Source organism: Varanus komodoensis, unplaced genomic scaffold (genome assembly GCF_004798865.1).
Source record: "Varanus komodoensis strain SLA01 unplaced genomic scaffold, ASM479886v1 scaffold18_1, whole genome shotgun sequence".
Taxonomy (NCBI): domain Eukaryota; kingdom Metazoa; phylum Chordata; class Lepidosauria; order Squamata; family Varanidae; genus Varanus; species Varanus komodoensis.
The window spans coordinates 900349-917058 of record NW_025335548.1 but is presented as its reverse complement, the minus strand read 5'-3'; the positions used below and the strand labels follow the sequence as shown (position 1 = coordinate 917058).

The 16710-nt window shown below is 55.2% G+C and overlaps 2 protein-coding genes across 2 annotated transcripts in view; one reads left to right on the top strand and one right to left on the bottom strand.

Annotated features, from left to right (window-relative positions):
* HOXD13 (homeobox D13) overlaps positions 1–238 on the bottom strand; it is a 2546-nt gene extending 2308 nt beyond the window's left edge. Inside the window, exon 1 of the mRNA XM_044427091.1 lies at positions 11–238. Within this exon, the coding sequence (XP_044283026.1) occupies positions 11–238 (228 nt within the window). The remainder of the gene's footprint in view (positions 1–10) is intronic.
* Positions 239–12509: 12271 nt separating this feature from the next.
* EVX2 (even-skipped homeobox 2) overlaps positions 12510–16710 on the top strand; it is an 8587-nt gene continuing 4386 nt past the window's right edge. The window contains exons 1-3 of the mRNA XM_044427059.1: positions 12510–12933; positions 14409–14653; positions 16276–16701. Coding sequence (XP_044282994.1) covers positions 12510–12933; positions 14409–14653; positions 16276–16701 — 1095 coding nt within the window. The remainder of the gene's footprint in view (positions 12934–14408; positions 14654–16275; positions 16702–16710) is intronic.

The window sequence follows — 16710 nt, the reverse complement described above, 5'->3', positions numbered from 1 at the left end:
CCGCCGCCGCCGCCGCCGCCGAGGAAGAGCGCGCCGCCGCCGCCGCCGCCGCCGAGGAGCCCGAGCGCTCGTAGGAGAAGCCGGAGGCCGCGGAGCCCGCGGGGCGCCCCGACGGCGCCGCCCCGAAGACCGGCGGAGACAGAAAGTTGCGGCACTGCCCGCTGCCGCCGCCGCCGCCGCCGCCCCCGGCGTCCGCCCGCAGCGCCTCCATCTCCCAGCCGCCCGCCGCGCGGCTCATGCTTCCCGCGCCAGGCAGCCCGGGGGCTGGCGGCGGCGACGGGGCTGCTGCTGCTGGGGCTGCTGGGGCTGCTGCTGCCGCTGCGGCCGCCTCTCCTCCTGCCCGTGCCCGGCTTGGCCGAGCGGCGGCCCGCGGGCGCTCATGGCGTGGGGCTGCGGGGCGGCGGGCCGGGCTGACGCGGGCAGCGGCGGCGGCGGCGGCGGAGGCGGCGGCGGCCTCCCTCTCCGGGCGCCCGGGATGGTTTATAAAAACCAAGGCCACGTTGGGCGGGGGGGAGCGGCCCTGGCGGCGCAGCGGGCCCAGCCCGGCCCTGCATTGGCCGCCGCGGCCCACGTGACCCCGACCCGGCCGCCGGGAAGCTGAGCCAGGCAGCGCGGGGGGGGGCGGGGGGCGCCTTGCCAGCCCCTCGTTCTTCCCCCGTCTCCGCTTTCCTTCCTACGTAGCTGCGCGGCAGCGTTTCGGCAGGGATGCGCCGTTTCTGTTTTTGCAAAGGAAGGGGTGGGGGGGAGGAATAGGAAGATGTAAATACGGTCGCCCCACCCCCTCCCCTCTCTGACAGCCGCAGAGGGGGGAGTGACATCCACTCCGAACCAGATCGGGGGGGGGGGGAATGAAAGGCGCCGACCCCACCGCCTCGCTTTCAGGCGCTGTGTGCAGGAGCGCAGGCGCAAACGCGCGCGCGCACATGCACGCTCGCCCAAACCCGCGCAACGAAGTTTTCAGCCCTGCGCGCGACCCCGAAGGGCTGGGCCCGAAGGTGGCAGGCAGCGAGCCTTTGCAACTAAAAGCGGCGGGGGGGAGGAAGGCAGGACGGGCGGGCGGGCGAGGAGGAGAAGGAAATGGAGCGGGGAGGGGGAGGGGGCCCTGCAGCTTTCTGGGCGCCTGCTCTGGCGCGGTCGTTGCGCTCCTGCTGCGCCGCGTGGTTTCTCCTCGAGCCACGAGGGGGTCGCGAAGAGCAGTTCGCCTCCGCGCTTGGGCCGAGTTCCACGGGGCGCAGGAGCTGACGAGCTGCTGGCGAGAGCGCCTGAAGCCTTCCCTTCCCCCTTCCAAGGGCGCCCGTCTGTTTTAGTTGTCCAGTCTACGATTGGCCCCCACTTACACTCCGATCCCATCCCAGTGCACACCAAAGAAAGTCCGTGTGATTTTATTTGTTTTCGCCAAGGCTTTACGACCTCTCCGACTACTTCTGCGCACGATCCTCGCCGCTAGAGCCTAAGGTCAAGGTTAAGAGGTCGTCTTTTCTATTCACGGTTCCGCTATGCAAGGATCCCGAATAATGGACGCAGACGCACCGAGCAAAAGGGGCACCGCTGTCTGTCCGGCCCAAGTGCTGGCCACCAAAGCCGAGACGCGTTTATCCACCCGGTGGCCGGAGAGCTTTCACGCTGTTCCGCTCAAGGTGTCTTTCACCAGCGCCGGGTTGTTCTGTCTTGCTTTCAGACGGGCGAATATTCTGGCGTGTGGCAAATCTTCCAACCGGCACATCGTCTTGGGGGCTCCCACAAGAGAATCCATCTGTTTCAGAGACAAAGGGTCAGACAGATGGACAGACAGACAGACAGACAGACAGCGCTGCTGCTGCGCTGCGCTGTTTATTTCAGCTGCAAAGCAGAACAAGTACTCTGTTTAAGAGCAAGGGAGGCTACACTTCGAGCCCAAAAAAACTTCCTTTGAAAGAAATGCGGCTTACTTCTCGGCCTTTCTTCCCAGCCAGCGTTCATAGGATCGGGCTTCTGGTGCCCCTTCAAACTGCAGCCGCGCACTGCGATGCTGCCCAGTGCTAATCCGCGACTAACTCTGAGCAGGTTCAACCCTCAGGTAGGTTCGGTCCGGACTGGAACAGGAGTTGGTCGGTTCTGTGGGGGGCTGGAGATCCTCCTTAAGCCCCCTTCGTGAGTGGTGAATTTCCCCGGAGCAGCCGGGCATGGTTCGACGTAGAAACGCTCCACCCTGTTGAAAGAGAAGCGCCTGGATTCGAAGAACTGTTCTGCTATATTTTTATTTCCCCAGCCTGAACTTCTTTATTTACCAACTTAACGGCAGGACATAATCTGGAAAGCAAGCAAGAAAAAAATCCTCGAATATGGCAGCGCGCGCGTGTCCCCGTGCGCAAAAACATTATTTTATTTAGCATCTGGACAGCTAAGTCTGTTTTTTTTAAAAAAAAAATCTGTAAAAGCACTGGGATGATACAGAGAGGATTCCTCACCTTCGAAGGCGGGCAGAGGCATTATGAGACCAGACGAGAAGGTAAAAAAAAACACCTAACAGGACTGAGAAAAGACAGGGCTCCCCCGCAGGGAAATCAGTGTCGATTCGATGATCCTGGATCCAAACAAACCAGCTGTCGAGGGTGCCGTGGCGTTTCTGCGCCACAGGAGACATTACAGCGCTGTCTTCTCAGTCCCGGGGGACGAAATAGGCGCAACACGCACAGCGAAGCAGCACGAAAGCAGGTCTTCTCGTGGGGCTTGCAGCTTTCCAAAGAGCCCTTGGCAGCCGCTGAGAATGGAGCGGGAGATGACAAAGCGGTGCCAGGCGGCACAACAGCGAGAGGCTGGCGGCGAACGCAAGTTCAGGTTCGTCCTGGTGGCTTCCTTGACTCGTGCGCTCCTGATCGACTCAACAGGCCAGCGAGCCAAGCTGACAAAGGTCACACAGTTCGCTCCTGCCTGAAACCCGTTCCTATTTGCTTCCAGGACATGTAAACCAGGCGCTAATTAGGAAGTGGTTACGAAGGGCATTAATAGAAGAGGAAAGGAAAGGAGAGGAAAGGAAAGGAAGGAAAGGAAAGGAAACTTTTTCCTATTCAACTGACTTCTATCTTTTCTTTTCTCTTTTCTTCTAATTAATAGCACATTGTTTGGACAACTTTGACATTAGAAGATATTCCTGCCAAAGTACAAATATCCAAATAGAATATTATTCCTACACCAACACATTTAAGCCGACACCCCGAAATTGCTCCCTTGGATCTGTGCATTATTGGATCAAGGTATTTATCTAAAATTCTTCCACTCTTCCCCAAAGTGTAAGAAAGATGAGCTAGGGTCATGAGGACAATCCAGACAGAGCTGAGCCCTTGAAAGGACACAATCCACTCATTGAGGAACCCTGCCCCCTCCTCGTGAATTTCACTCCCATCGAAATCAGTGGGGTGCAAAAAGCGTGGAATCGTGGCTTGTTGTACTGGATCCCGTTTCCCATTTTCTCTTTTATTTTTTTCTTTTCTGGGGAGAATCAAGGATCGCTGTAAGTTGCCTGCCATGATCTGCAACTTTTCCATCCTGTGTTGGACCCATTTATCCCAGGACGGTGTGCACTAGACTAAAAGAGTGCTTTGAGATCAGTGGTGTCAGGTTTTTTCTTGTCTTTTCTTTTTGTGAGGTGTCTCGAAATGCAGGACCGGCCTGGGACAGGATCCTGCGAAGGGGAATCAAAATAATGAGCTCACAAGGCTAACAAGCTTTCTAAAGCAGAGAAAACACTCGGCCGCCTTTCATAAGTGCGCCAAACCTGCTGCTCTGACTTCGGCTGAGGTTTTCCAGATCAGTCCAACCTGCGAACAGATTCACCAGGAATTACAGAAGCAGAGCAGCCGGTCAGGATGACCCTCTGGTTTTAAGCAAGCCTAGAAAGGGGCAAGAAGAAGAGGGGCTTTATCTGAAAACACGCTTCTCGAGCCAGACTGTCCGGTTTGGAAGTGCCTGGGGGAGGCGCATAGCCAAGAAGCCCCGGGCTGCGCAACTGCACCTTTTCCGAATGGTTTTCCTCGCCCTCCCCCTTGGCCTTTAGTCCATGTGTGTGTCGCTGACATCATCCCTTCTGTACATTTTCCATTTGCAAATGGCACAGGCAGCATCAGTATAAACAGTTTTTCGGCTGCATCTGGGTACCCAGGGAACTGGGTGAGGGGCTTCCTGCAAAGCTGGGGAGGGTGGGAGACGGCGTGGGGGAGGGAAGAAGGTGTGACTGGTGCTTTTAGAAGAAATTATCTCATTTCCTCCCCAGTATGCCAGCGACCTAATCTAATAGCTAGGCAAAATCGTTTCCTAATGAACCACTGTTTCAACCTTCCTGTCATCCACCCTAACCGGATTCTTGAGTACGATCTGACTTTCTCGCTTTTTTTATGGTCCTAGAAATAAAGTAAGCCCGAAGCCTGGAACTGTTCCCATCCAAACGAGCCGGTGTCCTCCAAGAAATGGAGATGAGAGAAGCCACCTGCTATTAGCACAACAACAAAACACCGACCAGACAATCGCACGCATAAGTGACGATTGCTTGCCACGCCAATACTTGACCCACGCTCTCCTTTCGAAACGGTCGCTGCCTTTCCATCAGGCCCATCCTGCGGACAGAGAAGTTAGACAGACTGACGATGCTCAGTGGGTGCTCCAGATGCATTCCGAGTGGCCTGATCGCCACCCATACAGATCAGCCTGCTCATTTTACGTAGCTATTCATTTGTGCCATTTATATCCCACTCTTTTCCCATCCAAGAAGTCAAGGCAGCTAATAATCCTCCGCATTCTCTCCATTTGATCCCCCGAACAGCCAGCCCGCGAGGTGGAGGCCGAGAGTCACCATGCTTGGGAACTAGAACCTGGGTCTCCCAAGCCCCGCTCCAGCCCTTCGACCGGGAGCGTTCTCTGCACTGTGCACACGCAGTGCCTTGGAAAATCCACCCAGTGCCCAGGCTAGTTTCTAACGCTTTATCTTCCTGCAGAAAATCTCATCTTTTTTTTTTAAAGAGTGGACCCGAATTTTTAATTCAGGGTAGCCATCAGTGCGGCCCTATGAAAGAATGGGGGGGGGGGAATTGGCCGGATTTCAATTGTTTTTCCCTGCTGGTGCGTTGGCATTTGTCTGCCTACTTGCTTGCAGTGCCTGAGTTCTAATCTAATTCACGACCTTCCGTCAGGTGAAGATTTTACTGTCCCTTTTCCAGAAATCTAAGCTTCTATGTGTGGGTGTAATTGGGCTTCAAATGGGACCTACATGGTCAAAAGCACGGTCCTGTTCACACATATCTTATACCTTTATTTAAGATTGTTTGACTAGGATCTCTCATCAATATTGCAGCCTTAGACAATGATTTACAGTATGATCCTGGGTAGGCAGGAAGATCGGTCTATTCAGAAGTAGATCTTAATGTCCTCAGCAGGACTTGCTCCCAAGTAAACAGATTTAGGAATTTAGCTTTCATCATTATAAGTAAGAGAAGATTTAATCACAACCGAAGATAATTTTACTCTGACCAGCTGTTTCTAGATTTATCAGTAGAGGCTCCAGACTATCACAGCCAATCGGTCAATGCAAAACTCTTTTAAGCCGTTTGACATAAATAGCTTAAATAGGAAACTTAATCGAGAGTTTCAGTTTCTCCAGTTGAAATCAATGGCGCTTAACATTACTTAACTTCAGCCAGATCCTTGGAACGGTGTATATCGAAAGTTGTCTTATTCCCTAAAAGTCGCATTTACCAGCAGCTGACTTTTTCGGTACGGGGTTGCGCCATACACAGGTATCAAACGTCACCCATAAACAGGGCTTTTCTCAGTCGAAATGCCACTTAATTTCAATGGGGGGATAATGGCCAGCGTCAGTCTTCCATATCAACATCGACTGGACTTTACATTTGTTTGTTTTGGTCTTATACCGCCCAACAGCCGAGGCTCTCTGGACTTGACTTCAGCTGCAGCCTGAATGTAAACTCAGTCCTCCCGCAAGATGAGAATGTATAATACAGGAGAGCATTCTAGCTGCGGCTGGAGCGAGCAGCAGAGCGCGCCGGAGGGTGGCCAGGATCGAAATCTGTGCATGGCTGCGCTGAAGCAAGTTCGACTGCGTTCAGTGGGACTTCCTCTAGAGTAAGCAGGCGAGAGGTGCAGCTCTGCCGGTGCAGCATTTCATCCTCGGGCTGAAACGTTTGCTGTGGCATAATCTGTCCCATTTGGGCATCCCCTGCTGCCCACCTGACATAATACAAACAGTTCACAAGGTTTAATCCAGCGGGAAATGATCTAAGATCCTTCTTTAGCAGGAATCCGACGTGCCTTGTACCTCTCCAGCTTGTGCGGGCCATACCTGGTGGCCATTCACACCTCCTACGGAAACCACAAGGAAACAGGCCACCGATCCGAAGGTTAGCTGAGGTGTGAGCATCTACAGATATGCATTTATGTGTGCATGTGCGAGGTTTCGGCAGGGAAGGCTTTCTCGCTCTGAGTCGGGTCCTCTCCCGGGTTCCTTTTGACGCTGCAGCGCCTAAGCTTGTCCGCTAGATGGCCCTGCGCGTTTCGCGGCGGAGGTCCCACCGTCCCTTCTCCGCGAGCCGGTGCCGCGCAGATGCCCGGGCGCCGAGCACGGGGCTTGGCCCGCCTCTGCAGTGACCTCTATGCTAAAATGGTCGCGCAATTGTGTGGATTTCCCGAGACCCCTCTTCCCCTCTTTCCCGCAATCATTAGCCAAGGGGTCAGTGGAAACTCAGCCGGTCCGGCTCTTCCTTGGGACTTGCGGGAGAGAAAGGGCATAAGGCACAGAGGCAAGTCAAGGGCAAGGAGCGATGCTGCATGGCACCGATGCTCCTCTTGGAAACCGCACTTTCCCCACACGTTGTTAGTGTCAGCATCGCCCTGGGACACCAGGCGCCCCTCGCTGCCGGCCTCGCTTCCTCCTCGGGCACGCGAAGCGGGCACTGCGTGTCTTCCGCGGGAGAGACGGAGAAAGACGCAGCCCAGGGAGAGTCCCACATTGAAAAAACAGTTTCTTTGGATGGCTCCGGATTAAATAGCATGGTTGGAAACACAGAAATGTATCCGCCATCGAATATGCCTTCCTGAGATTATTGTCTCTCTTTAAAAATTCATAGTTTTCCGCAATCACAGGTAAAGAACGGAGGGTGCCATCCTAAGGATGCTTGCACAGAAGAAGCATCTTTATTAAAAAAAAAAAAAAAAAAAGTCCCGCAACTCTCACTATTTCCCAAGCAGTCGTGCTGGGAGGTATGGGACGGTTTTCTGTCCAGCCAGCCATAGCACTGCGGCGCGTGCACACAGAAGGCGTCGACGGTGGAGGTTTCCTTATGCAGCTGTTTGAAGTATATGCGGACAGTTAAATGGGGTGCAGGCACTTTGTCGACGCGGCTACCCTTCGTAGCTGTTGCTTTTCCCTTGCACGAGTGTGCGAGAGAGCGCGCTGGTGCACGCACGCCCGCCCGCCACGGGCAGCCCCCAGGGGCGAGCTGAAGGCCGACCCGCTGGAAAACGCACGTGGAGGCGGCCGCCCCGCTCTGCGCCCGAGGCGAGCCGAGCCGCAGAGCCCGCCGTGCCCGGGCGATCCGCGGGCCGGCTGCGGGCGCTGAGCGGGCTGCTCGCCCGACGGGCGGGGGCGGACCCCCCGCTCCCTCCCCGCTCTGGGAGCAGCCCCAGCGGGCTGACCCTCCCCGTGACCCCTGCAGGCTCCGCCGACAGTCGCGGTGAAATCAAGTTCATCCCGAAGGTCTGGCCTGGGAGGGTCTAGACAGATGTAAACACCGCCGAAACGTTAAGCCGCGCTTCTCTGCGGAGACGTTGCGGGGACGGCCGGGTTTATTACCTGCTGTCGCAGGAACGCTCTGCAGTTCACCTCAAAGGACCCGCAGTAAAGACGGGAAACAAATATTTACTCAGCCTTCTTCCTAGGAGCACTTTGACTCTCTAAAAGCTGGTGGGGGACTAGGTCCACTTGAAACATGTGCTCCATTTCAATTAAGTCGGATGAGACCCCCTCCATTAAAACTTAACAAACAAGGATCGCCTATGCTTTGATGTCGCAGGGAACAACTTGTTAGAAGTAGGGCGGGGGAGATTTAAAAGCTTGGCTTCAGGCCGTGGCAGCTACATAAAACTTAGAAGAACAACTGGGTAAACACGGCCCAAGCAAAAGCCGTCCTTTCCATTTCCCTGCTAACATTCCCCTTTTCAAACATGCTACCAAAAAGAAAAAAGAAAAAGCGGAGCTCCAAGAAATGGTTTCCTAAATGAAGGCTCGTTCTAGGGAGCCTTCCAGCCAATTAATTTGGGAGTCTAGAAATATCAAATAACGACTTCATTAAGAGTGTGCTTTCTGGGAGAGGGGGCGGGAGCGCGGCCCAGCTGGCAGGAGCACACTCAGACCAATCCTCTTACTTAATCGCCGCTGCGTAATCGTCTGCGTGTTTACTCCGAAGTAAACCCCGGGGTGCGAAATGGGCTCTACTCCCAGGCAACTGCGCTTAGGGGTGCAGCCGTGGTTGAGGATTAAAGCCCTTTTTATGGGGTGGATTAAGCTTTCGCTCTCGTACGAAGGAAAGACGTTTCACATAACTCAAGCGCTGGTATCCTTTAAAAGGTGCAGAATATCAAGTGACACCAGTAAAAGGGGAAAGTCTGGGCGAACTTGCGGGCAAGACTTAATGCAGCCGCTCTTCCACTGCAAAGTGTCAACATCAATCCTCATAATGCCACCCCACCACACAGGAATTCTCCTTCCAGTCAAGGGGGCGAAGCCCTTCTGGGTTCCGAATCCGTCCTGGCTTCGCCTTGGAGCAGAGGCGTGTCTATGCGCCGAAGATGTGGCTACCTACACGCGTGTTTCCTGAAAGTACGGAGGTGCGCTGGGAGAGGAGGCACCAGAGCTTCGGGGGAAAAACAGACGGGGGCGCCAGAGGACAGCAATAAAGCCGCCCGCAGACTTCCGCTTTGCTTTTTACGACCCGTTCCTCACCCCAGATACCTCCATGTGCATGTGAGAGACGGGGGATTTTCCATCACAGACTCATCCACGGTCCCCGCTTGCAAAGTCACGCGCAAATCCGTTAGGTAGCTCCCGATGCGCTCCGCGACCGGGTGTTGCTCTTCCTTTGCCGGCGCGACTGCCCGGAGGAGGCCTGCTCCACGGGCAACGCGTCCACGCGGAAGTTTGGTGAATTTCGAGTCTCTGGGTGGGTCCTTGGATCCCAGGAAAGAACGTGAGCGGCTTCAGAGCCAAAGAGGCGAGGAAGAGGTTTCCGCTGGAGGCCGGAATTGTGGCCCCTCGGAAGCAGACAGTAGCACGTCGTTTTGTTGCCCCCCCCCCCCCCCCCGTTACTAACCAAGAGGTCTGCGCCTAACTCGCTCGGATGAAGGGAGCTTGCCAAGTCGATTGGACATGGCTTAGTTCCCAGCAATGCCGGCTAGTATTTCAGTGTGTGTGTACAACAGCGCATCCAGGGAGATGGAAAGATAGACCTGCAGATCTTGCAACGCGAACGACCCAGAGGCTGAGGCTTCTGTGCCGCGGCAGGAGCCTGGGCTACTCCCAGTGTGCTGGCCGTTTTCACCTCTTCCTGTTGTCATCTGTGCCCGGCCTTCCCTTCGCTGCTGCAGCTGCATTCACACCTGGGCTGACGGAATACTCGTAATGAAAGCCTGGGCTGGATCTGGTGAACAACCCTCCACTGCAGGGCCCTCAAAGGCCGCTCTGATAACTTTACTCGCGAGAAAGTCCGTAGAAGGCTTTGGTTACTTCTGAGCAATACGCTGAGAATCAAACCGTGCTAGGGAAGTATCCTGGTCAGTCTTAGGCAGAGCAACCCTATATAAATAAATAGGACGTAAGTCCCATATAAACCCATTCATTGATGTGGGTTTACTCTACCTAGGGCTAATAGCAGGGACTCCACGCGAGATTCCACAAAGGGGAGTCTTTGTGAGAGACTCTGTGGGCTTCTTCCCAGGCACATTTTTTTTATTCCTCACACAGTCACTCCTGAGTAAACCCTTTCAGCTAGAAACGTGTCTCCTCTTACCTAGGGACTGCAGGAGAGAGGTGTGTCGGAATCCAGCTCAGAGCAGCGGCACCGGTATTCCAGAGCTGCTAGCAGGATTCCGGCGCGGGCCCTGCGGCCCTCCGCCCCGCTGAAACGCTTCCCCGACCGCCGTGAAACCACACAGACCGTACTTTCACTGTGGCTAACTCATACGTCCAGTTTCTACCCGATTCCTGGCACAAAGGGTCACAGATCGCAGGCAGGCGGTCGTTCAAGTTACAGGGAAGTGGTCTTAATGGCGAAATTGAGTCGCGGGCTTACCTCTGTTCCCTTGGAATCGATTGTGTTTTGAGTGTTTCATTCCGTACACAAGCCCTGGGCGACGAACCTGCGCCCATTTACCTTGGAGTGAAACTCGTTAAATTCACTGGGACTGACTCCGGATTAAACACGCATAGGCTCGCACTGTTGGATGCGCGAGGCAGCACTCCGCTTTTGGGAGACGGGTGTATTCTGGGGGCGTGGTGGAGAGCCGCGGGCATGGTTCGATCATGGGAAAGACACGGGGGTATTTGTATTCTCCATCGATGTCAGCAGTGTAAACTTTTGCGGAATCAAGAGCGTGTTTGTGGAGGGGGGCGGGAGAGAAGTGGGGCGACGCTCCGAAAACAGGCCTCCCTCGCCTGGCAGAGGCTGCGCGCAGGAGCGCTCAGGAGGCGCTCCCAGGATGCTAATGACAAGGGCTTTATCTTCGCTTAAGCGGCTGCCCTCGGCGTCATGATTGCAATCAAAGATCTCACTGAAGAGGGCGAGAGAGTTTCCGATAGGAAGGCCGGCGAAGCGCTGTCCCTGGTGTCGCTTAAAGCGCTGGGAGAGATTGGTCGTTCCGCGGCACCTCGGAACAGAGAGAGGGAGAGAGAGAGAGAGAGAGAGAGGGAGAGGAGAAACAGATGGGCGAGCTGACAGCCAGGTAACTTCGCAGAGGAGACGGGGGGGGGAGGGATGGTCATGGGGACTCCTCCGGGGTCTCACCCTTTGCCAGTCCTAAAAGCTTCTGAAAGCCCCGAAACATGTCCTTTGCCCGTTTAAAAATTAATTAATTAATTAAATTCAAAATTAGAAGTCACAGAGCTTCGATTGAAAGAGGAGAAGGAGGCTGGGAGAGAAATCTAGGTAGAGAATGAATAAATGAACGAACGAACGAACGAACGAAGGCTCCCCGACCCCTGCCGCCTTTGGTGCTTTAAATCATATCTTTAAGATTCCTTGGAACTTCTCTCTCTCTCTCGTTCTCTCAGTTAACTAGAGAGAAATTTTTGAACCACAGGAGAAGGAAGGACTTTAGAGCAGTTGCGGGAATACAGAAAGCCCCCTCTCTAGGAAAAGCAAAGGAGCCCCAAATAACCCGTGGTTGGTGGATGTGTTAAGGAAATTCGCTGTACGCCCTGGGATCCCAATTCGGAGTTCCACACAGGGACTGCGCTTTGCCTTAGATGATCTTGGGCTGGTATGTATACGCCGGGTTAGTTGCTGAAGTCTGAAAAGGGGGTGTTTCGTATGCGCGCGTGCCAGCGAGTGTGTAAAGGGCAAGCTGATCTTTTTTCCAAGGAAGCCCATTCGCTTTCTCAAACAGGAAAGAAAGGTGATTAAAAGGCAGCCAAATCTGGGGCTGGGCTGGGGTGGGCTGGGGTGGGGGGAGGGGTTCACCCCCTCCACCTTTGGCAGCTTTTCTCCTTCCCGAGGTTTTCCCTAAAATGCCTTCCTCGAAATCCAAGCCTCCCCTGTCATTTAGCCTGCGTTTCTGTCGGAGGACAAACGAGAAAGACGCCGCATCGTTAGGAGCTAAAAAGCCAGCGCGCGCGCGCACGCACACACACATACAAGCAAAGAGGGGTGGGGAAGGAAAGAAGGGGGGAATCAGAGCATAATGATGCACCTAAATGAAGGGGGAAATGTTGCTCAGTTCGTTTTATTAATCAGACTGTCAATTTCACCCCAGAGGCCAAACCCCAGAGCAATCCATGCAAGATCTGATCGAGTTGAGGACAGGCGCCCTGCTCTCCACTCCTGGTCTTCCTGCTGCCCTACCTGGATCTATTTGTCTACTCAGAAGCCGCCTTCATTATCCGCTGACAGGATCGTGTATTTATTTGCTTATAAACCTGTTACAATAAATGATTATTCGACCAGCGTCATTCGTACCTTAATGACGAGCGCTCCTTTTTGTGATGAATGACATTTCGGGGCTAGAAAGGATGTATGGGTCATTTTGACCAGCCATTCCCTTCGCTTTTACCTCTCGTTTCTTCTTCTTTTTCTTTTTCACGCCTCCCTCCAAAAGAGGTGATAATATTTAGAGACGCTCGCAGGGCTGAATGCGAATTAGCCCCTGCTGCAGGGCGCTCATTAGGACGGGCAACCCTTGGAACCGCGAGCCAGCGAGCGAGCGAGCGAGCGAGACAGAGACCGCTTTTTCAGGGGAGGGGGGAGAAAGCTGCGATGATGGAAAGAATAAGAAAAGAGATGATCCTGATGGAGAGAGGGCTGCACAGCCCCACGGCGGGCAAGAGGCTGTCGAATCTGTCGGACTCGGCGGGCAGCGCCGTGCTGGAAGCCCTCGAAAACTCGCCGCACGGCGGCCGCCTCAGCCCGAGGCTCACTTCCGCCTCCCTGCACGGCTCGATGGGGGACATCCCTGCCAAAGGCAAGTTCGAGATAGACACTTTATTCAACCTTCAGCACCAGAACAGCGAAAGCGCCGTCGCCTCGGAACTGCCGCCCTCCGACAGCAGGAAGAAAATCAGCCATTACTCAGAAATCGCTCAAGAGGCAGAAATGAGCAGCGACGCGGAGGTGGGCTGCTCCGCGCTCCGCTCGCCCACCGGCCTGGCTTCCTCCCAGCTGAAGGAAAACAATAGCAAAGGTAACCCCATCCCTCGCCCTCTCTCCAGGTCGGCCCCCGCCCGAAAGCGGGCGTTTACTGGGGCAAGAAGAAAGCGGGGGGGGGGGTGGATGAGTGCATCTAAGCGTTCAGCAGAACCAGCCCTCGAGCTTTCCTTTTCCCCCTTCCCTTTAAAAAATGCGCCCTTTCGTTCCGAATTCAGTTTTTGCTTGAGAGGTTCTGCCTGCTGTAAGCCCGCGCAGCTCACAAAGGCAGTGTAACCATTCCCGGGGTGCAGGATGGCCCTTTCCGGAGTGTGGATACGCAGCCGGCAGTACGTGCAGGCGGCTGCGGAGGTCACACGCCGCGGAGGGGCACGCCAGGTAGAGTATCCATCGCTCGGTGGGATTCAGTCTGGGCTGGGATTTGTGCTGTGGTGCCGAAGTGAGCAGCTCACAACATACCGAGCGGAGCTGGTGTATTTCTTGTGTCCATCAGGGGCTAAGTGCATCTGGGTATTTCTCCTACGGAATTCGCGCTGGTTATTCCCAGAACCAAGTGTCACCCACAGAGTAATTGGACAGTCTGTTTTTCGATTGCAAGTGCAGGCAGGTGCCTCTCCAGCAATTTTCGTACAGTGTATTTATAACAGAGTGTTTATAAGCGGCCATCTCCCAGACAGCAGTTTGACATTGTATTTATACTTCCTTCGGTGCAGTTTACACAAAGTGTATCTGGATGTTTCTTTTAACTGAAGCAAATGCCCGTGCATCAGACTTTCTGTTTGATGCATTCTGTCAGCACGGATGTCCTTCGAAAAAATGGTCCATTTATTTTGTGTTCTTATTTTCCTCTGCCCTGCAAAGAATGGTTCCCTCGGCGTTCTTAACTTTTAGAAACAATACATCATAATCCCTGGAATCATCTAGCAACTTTTCCAAAGTCTGCATGGAAACAAATCCTAACCAAGGCCGCTTGCAAAATTATGATCACCAATCAGATGGTTTCTTTCTGGACTGCGGGGAGATTTACCTTGTACCAAAGGTGTCCTATCAGAGCACTAATTTACAGTCCAAAGAGGCACGTTGTTCACTTTACAGCCACAACTTGGTGCCTGTGAAATGAAAAACGAGGAAGGCAAGCGTGCACAGCAAGAGACAGCAAATCTCAGCGCCAAGGTTTTGGGAAAACTCTCACTTTCTTTGGGGAATTGGTTGCCAAGAGTAGAATCTGTTAGTGATCGATTTTTATTCTTTGAAAAGGATATTTGGTTTTCTTGGCATCCTTTGGTTTTATGCACTGATCTGAAAAGCGAAAGGGAGAAAGAAGAGAAGAAGAAAGAGAGGTGGTGGAGGAGGAGGAGGAGGAGAAGACGGAGAGAAACTTTTATTGATTCTATTAACGGGGCAATTTGTATCCATGACAGCCAGCATTAATTATCAGAGGGAGAGGGAGGCCGGGTTACGCGCGAACCCTCCCCGGAAATCAGCGCCTCTCTGCTGCCTTGTGTTCGGCAGGCTACCCGGAGGGCAGCTCGGCGCCCAGCACCACCACCTCGGCCTCCAGCCTGGGCAGCCTGCACGGCGGGAGCGCCCTGAGCAGCTCCAGCTCGGGAGCCGACCAGGTGCGGCGGTACCGCACCGCCTTCACCCGCGAGCAGATCGCGCGCCTCGAGAAGGAGTTCTACCGCGAGAACTACGTGTCCCGGCCCCGGCGCTGCGAGCTGGCGGCCGCGCTCAACCTGCCCGAGACCACCATCAAGGTACCGGGGGGCGAGGGGCGGGCGGCGGGCGGGCGGGCGGCGCGCTTGCTCGTTCTCCGGCCACCACCAGCCCGAGGAGGCCGTGCGGGGCCGCGCGCGCCTTGGGGCGCCCAGATCAAGCAGGGCCGAGCGCTGCGCTCCAGCGGACGCAGGCACCCCGAGGCCAGCGCTCCCATCCGCCCGCTTAGCTCTTGTCCGTCTTTCCCGCTGTCTTTCCCGCTCTCCACCTCTCTCCCTCGTTCGTTGGTTTCCTTCCTTCCTTCCTTCCTTCCTTCCTTCCTTCCTTCCTTCCTTCCTTCTTCAGGCGTAGACAACTCTTTTCCTCCTCTTAATCGTTTTTCACTTGGTCAAAGAGCTGAAAAAGGGGGAAAGGCAATTAATGAAATATATTTTACCCCCAAAAGTTGGTAGAATAGGCAACTTAATGGAGACATTTAGGATACCTTTCTATCGAGTTTATTTTACACCAACTCAATGAAGATGTAACAATAATTCTATCCATATCTACTCGAAAGTAAGTCCCAGAAAAGCCTGTGATTTACTCCTAGATAAATGTGTATAGGATTGCAGTTAAAGTGACGGGGCCCTTTGTGATATTAAAGCCACCCCAACTCCGTTCCCAATACTCAGAATAAAGGCAGTATACAAAAACAGGGGAGAAGGGATGACCGTCTAAATGCGTTCATAATACTAACACTGTGTTCGGTTTTCAAGGTTATAAAAAAACCATTGATTACTGTCTTATATCTTTGGAAAGAATTATTTTGAATAATTGGCTCAATTAAATATCAGCTGGAAAGGGGGGATGATGAACTGAAGGAGCCGTGGAAAGATAGTGGCGTTTCCTTGTAAAGGGTGTTTTGTTCGTTCCGTGGGTAAAACCCTCAGCCTTTCCATATCATTGAGGAATTAGCCTTACTGCGGTTTGGATCTTTGGAAAATTTGTCGTTGACCCTGTCTTGCAACCTAATTTGAAATCCGGTTTGTGTGAAAGTTTAAAACTTCCTTGCTTTCGCCAAAGCCAAAGCCAAAGCCGCGCTTCCGCTCAGCCTGGTTGGCCTGCCGCCTCGCCCGGGGAGAGCGGTGCCGTTCCTGATTACATTTCAGTGTGGAAAGAGGGGAGGGGAGCTTTCCGTTAAAACCATTAGAGCGAGGACACTCGAGAGACAAATGGTTTCCAAAGGTGCTCGGAGAGGCGGCGGAAGGCTTCCCGCTTCCCCTCAGTGCGCACGGGAAACACGAACCGCGTGTGCCGCGAGTCCTCCGAGCCTTGATCCCGGCCTAAACCCGGGCGCTGCCGCGGAAACCTCGCCTCTGCCCCGCGCTGTGCCGCAGGCCCGGGCCCAGGGCACGGCCCCCCGGCGCCTGCGGCGGGCGATGCTCAGGCGGCGCCCGCAGGCCGGGCGGGGAGCGAGGCCCGAGGAGGCGCACGGCCCCGGCAGCCCCGCACGGCCGCGGCCTGTGGAAGCGCGAGGGGAGGGGAGGCGAGGCGAGGGGAGGGGAGGGGAGGGGGGCGTGCTGCTTGCGAAGTGCTGCCGTCTAAAGCCGTCGTGTCCTCTCTCCCCCCCTGTCTCGTCCACTCGCCGCCCGCCCGCGCCCCCGCCCGCCCCGCCCGCCCCCAGGTGTGGTTCCAGAACCGGCGGATGAAGGACAAGCGGCAGCGGCTGGCCATGTCTTGGCCCCACCCGGCGGACCCCAGCTTCTACACGTACATGATGACCCACGCGGCGGCCACCGGGAGCCTGCCCTACCCCTTCCACTCGCACGTGCCTCTGCACTACTACCCGCACGTCGGGGTGACGGCGGCCGCGGCGGCCGCGGCGGCGTCCGGAGCGGCCGCCTCGCCCTTCGCCACCTCCATCCGCCCGCTGGACACCTTCCGCGCGCTCTCGCACCCCTACTCGCGGCCCGAGCTGCTGTGCAGCTTCCGCCACCCGGGCCTCTACCAGTCGCCCGCCGCCGCCGCCGCCGCCGCCGCCGGCCTCAACAGCAGCGCCGCGGCCTCCGCGGCTGCCGCGGCGGCGGCGGCAGCAGCGGCGGCCTCCTCGGCGCCGCCC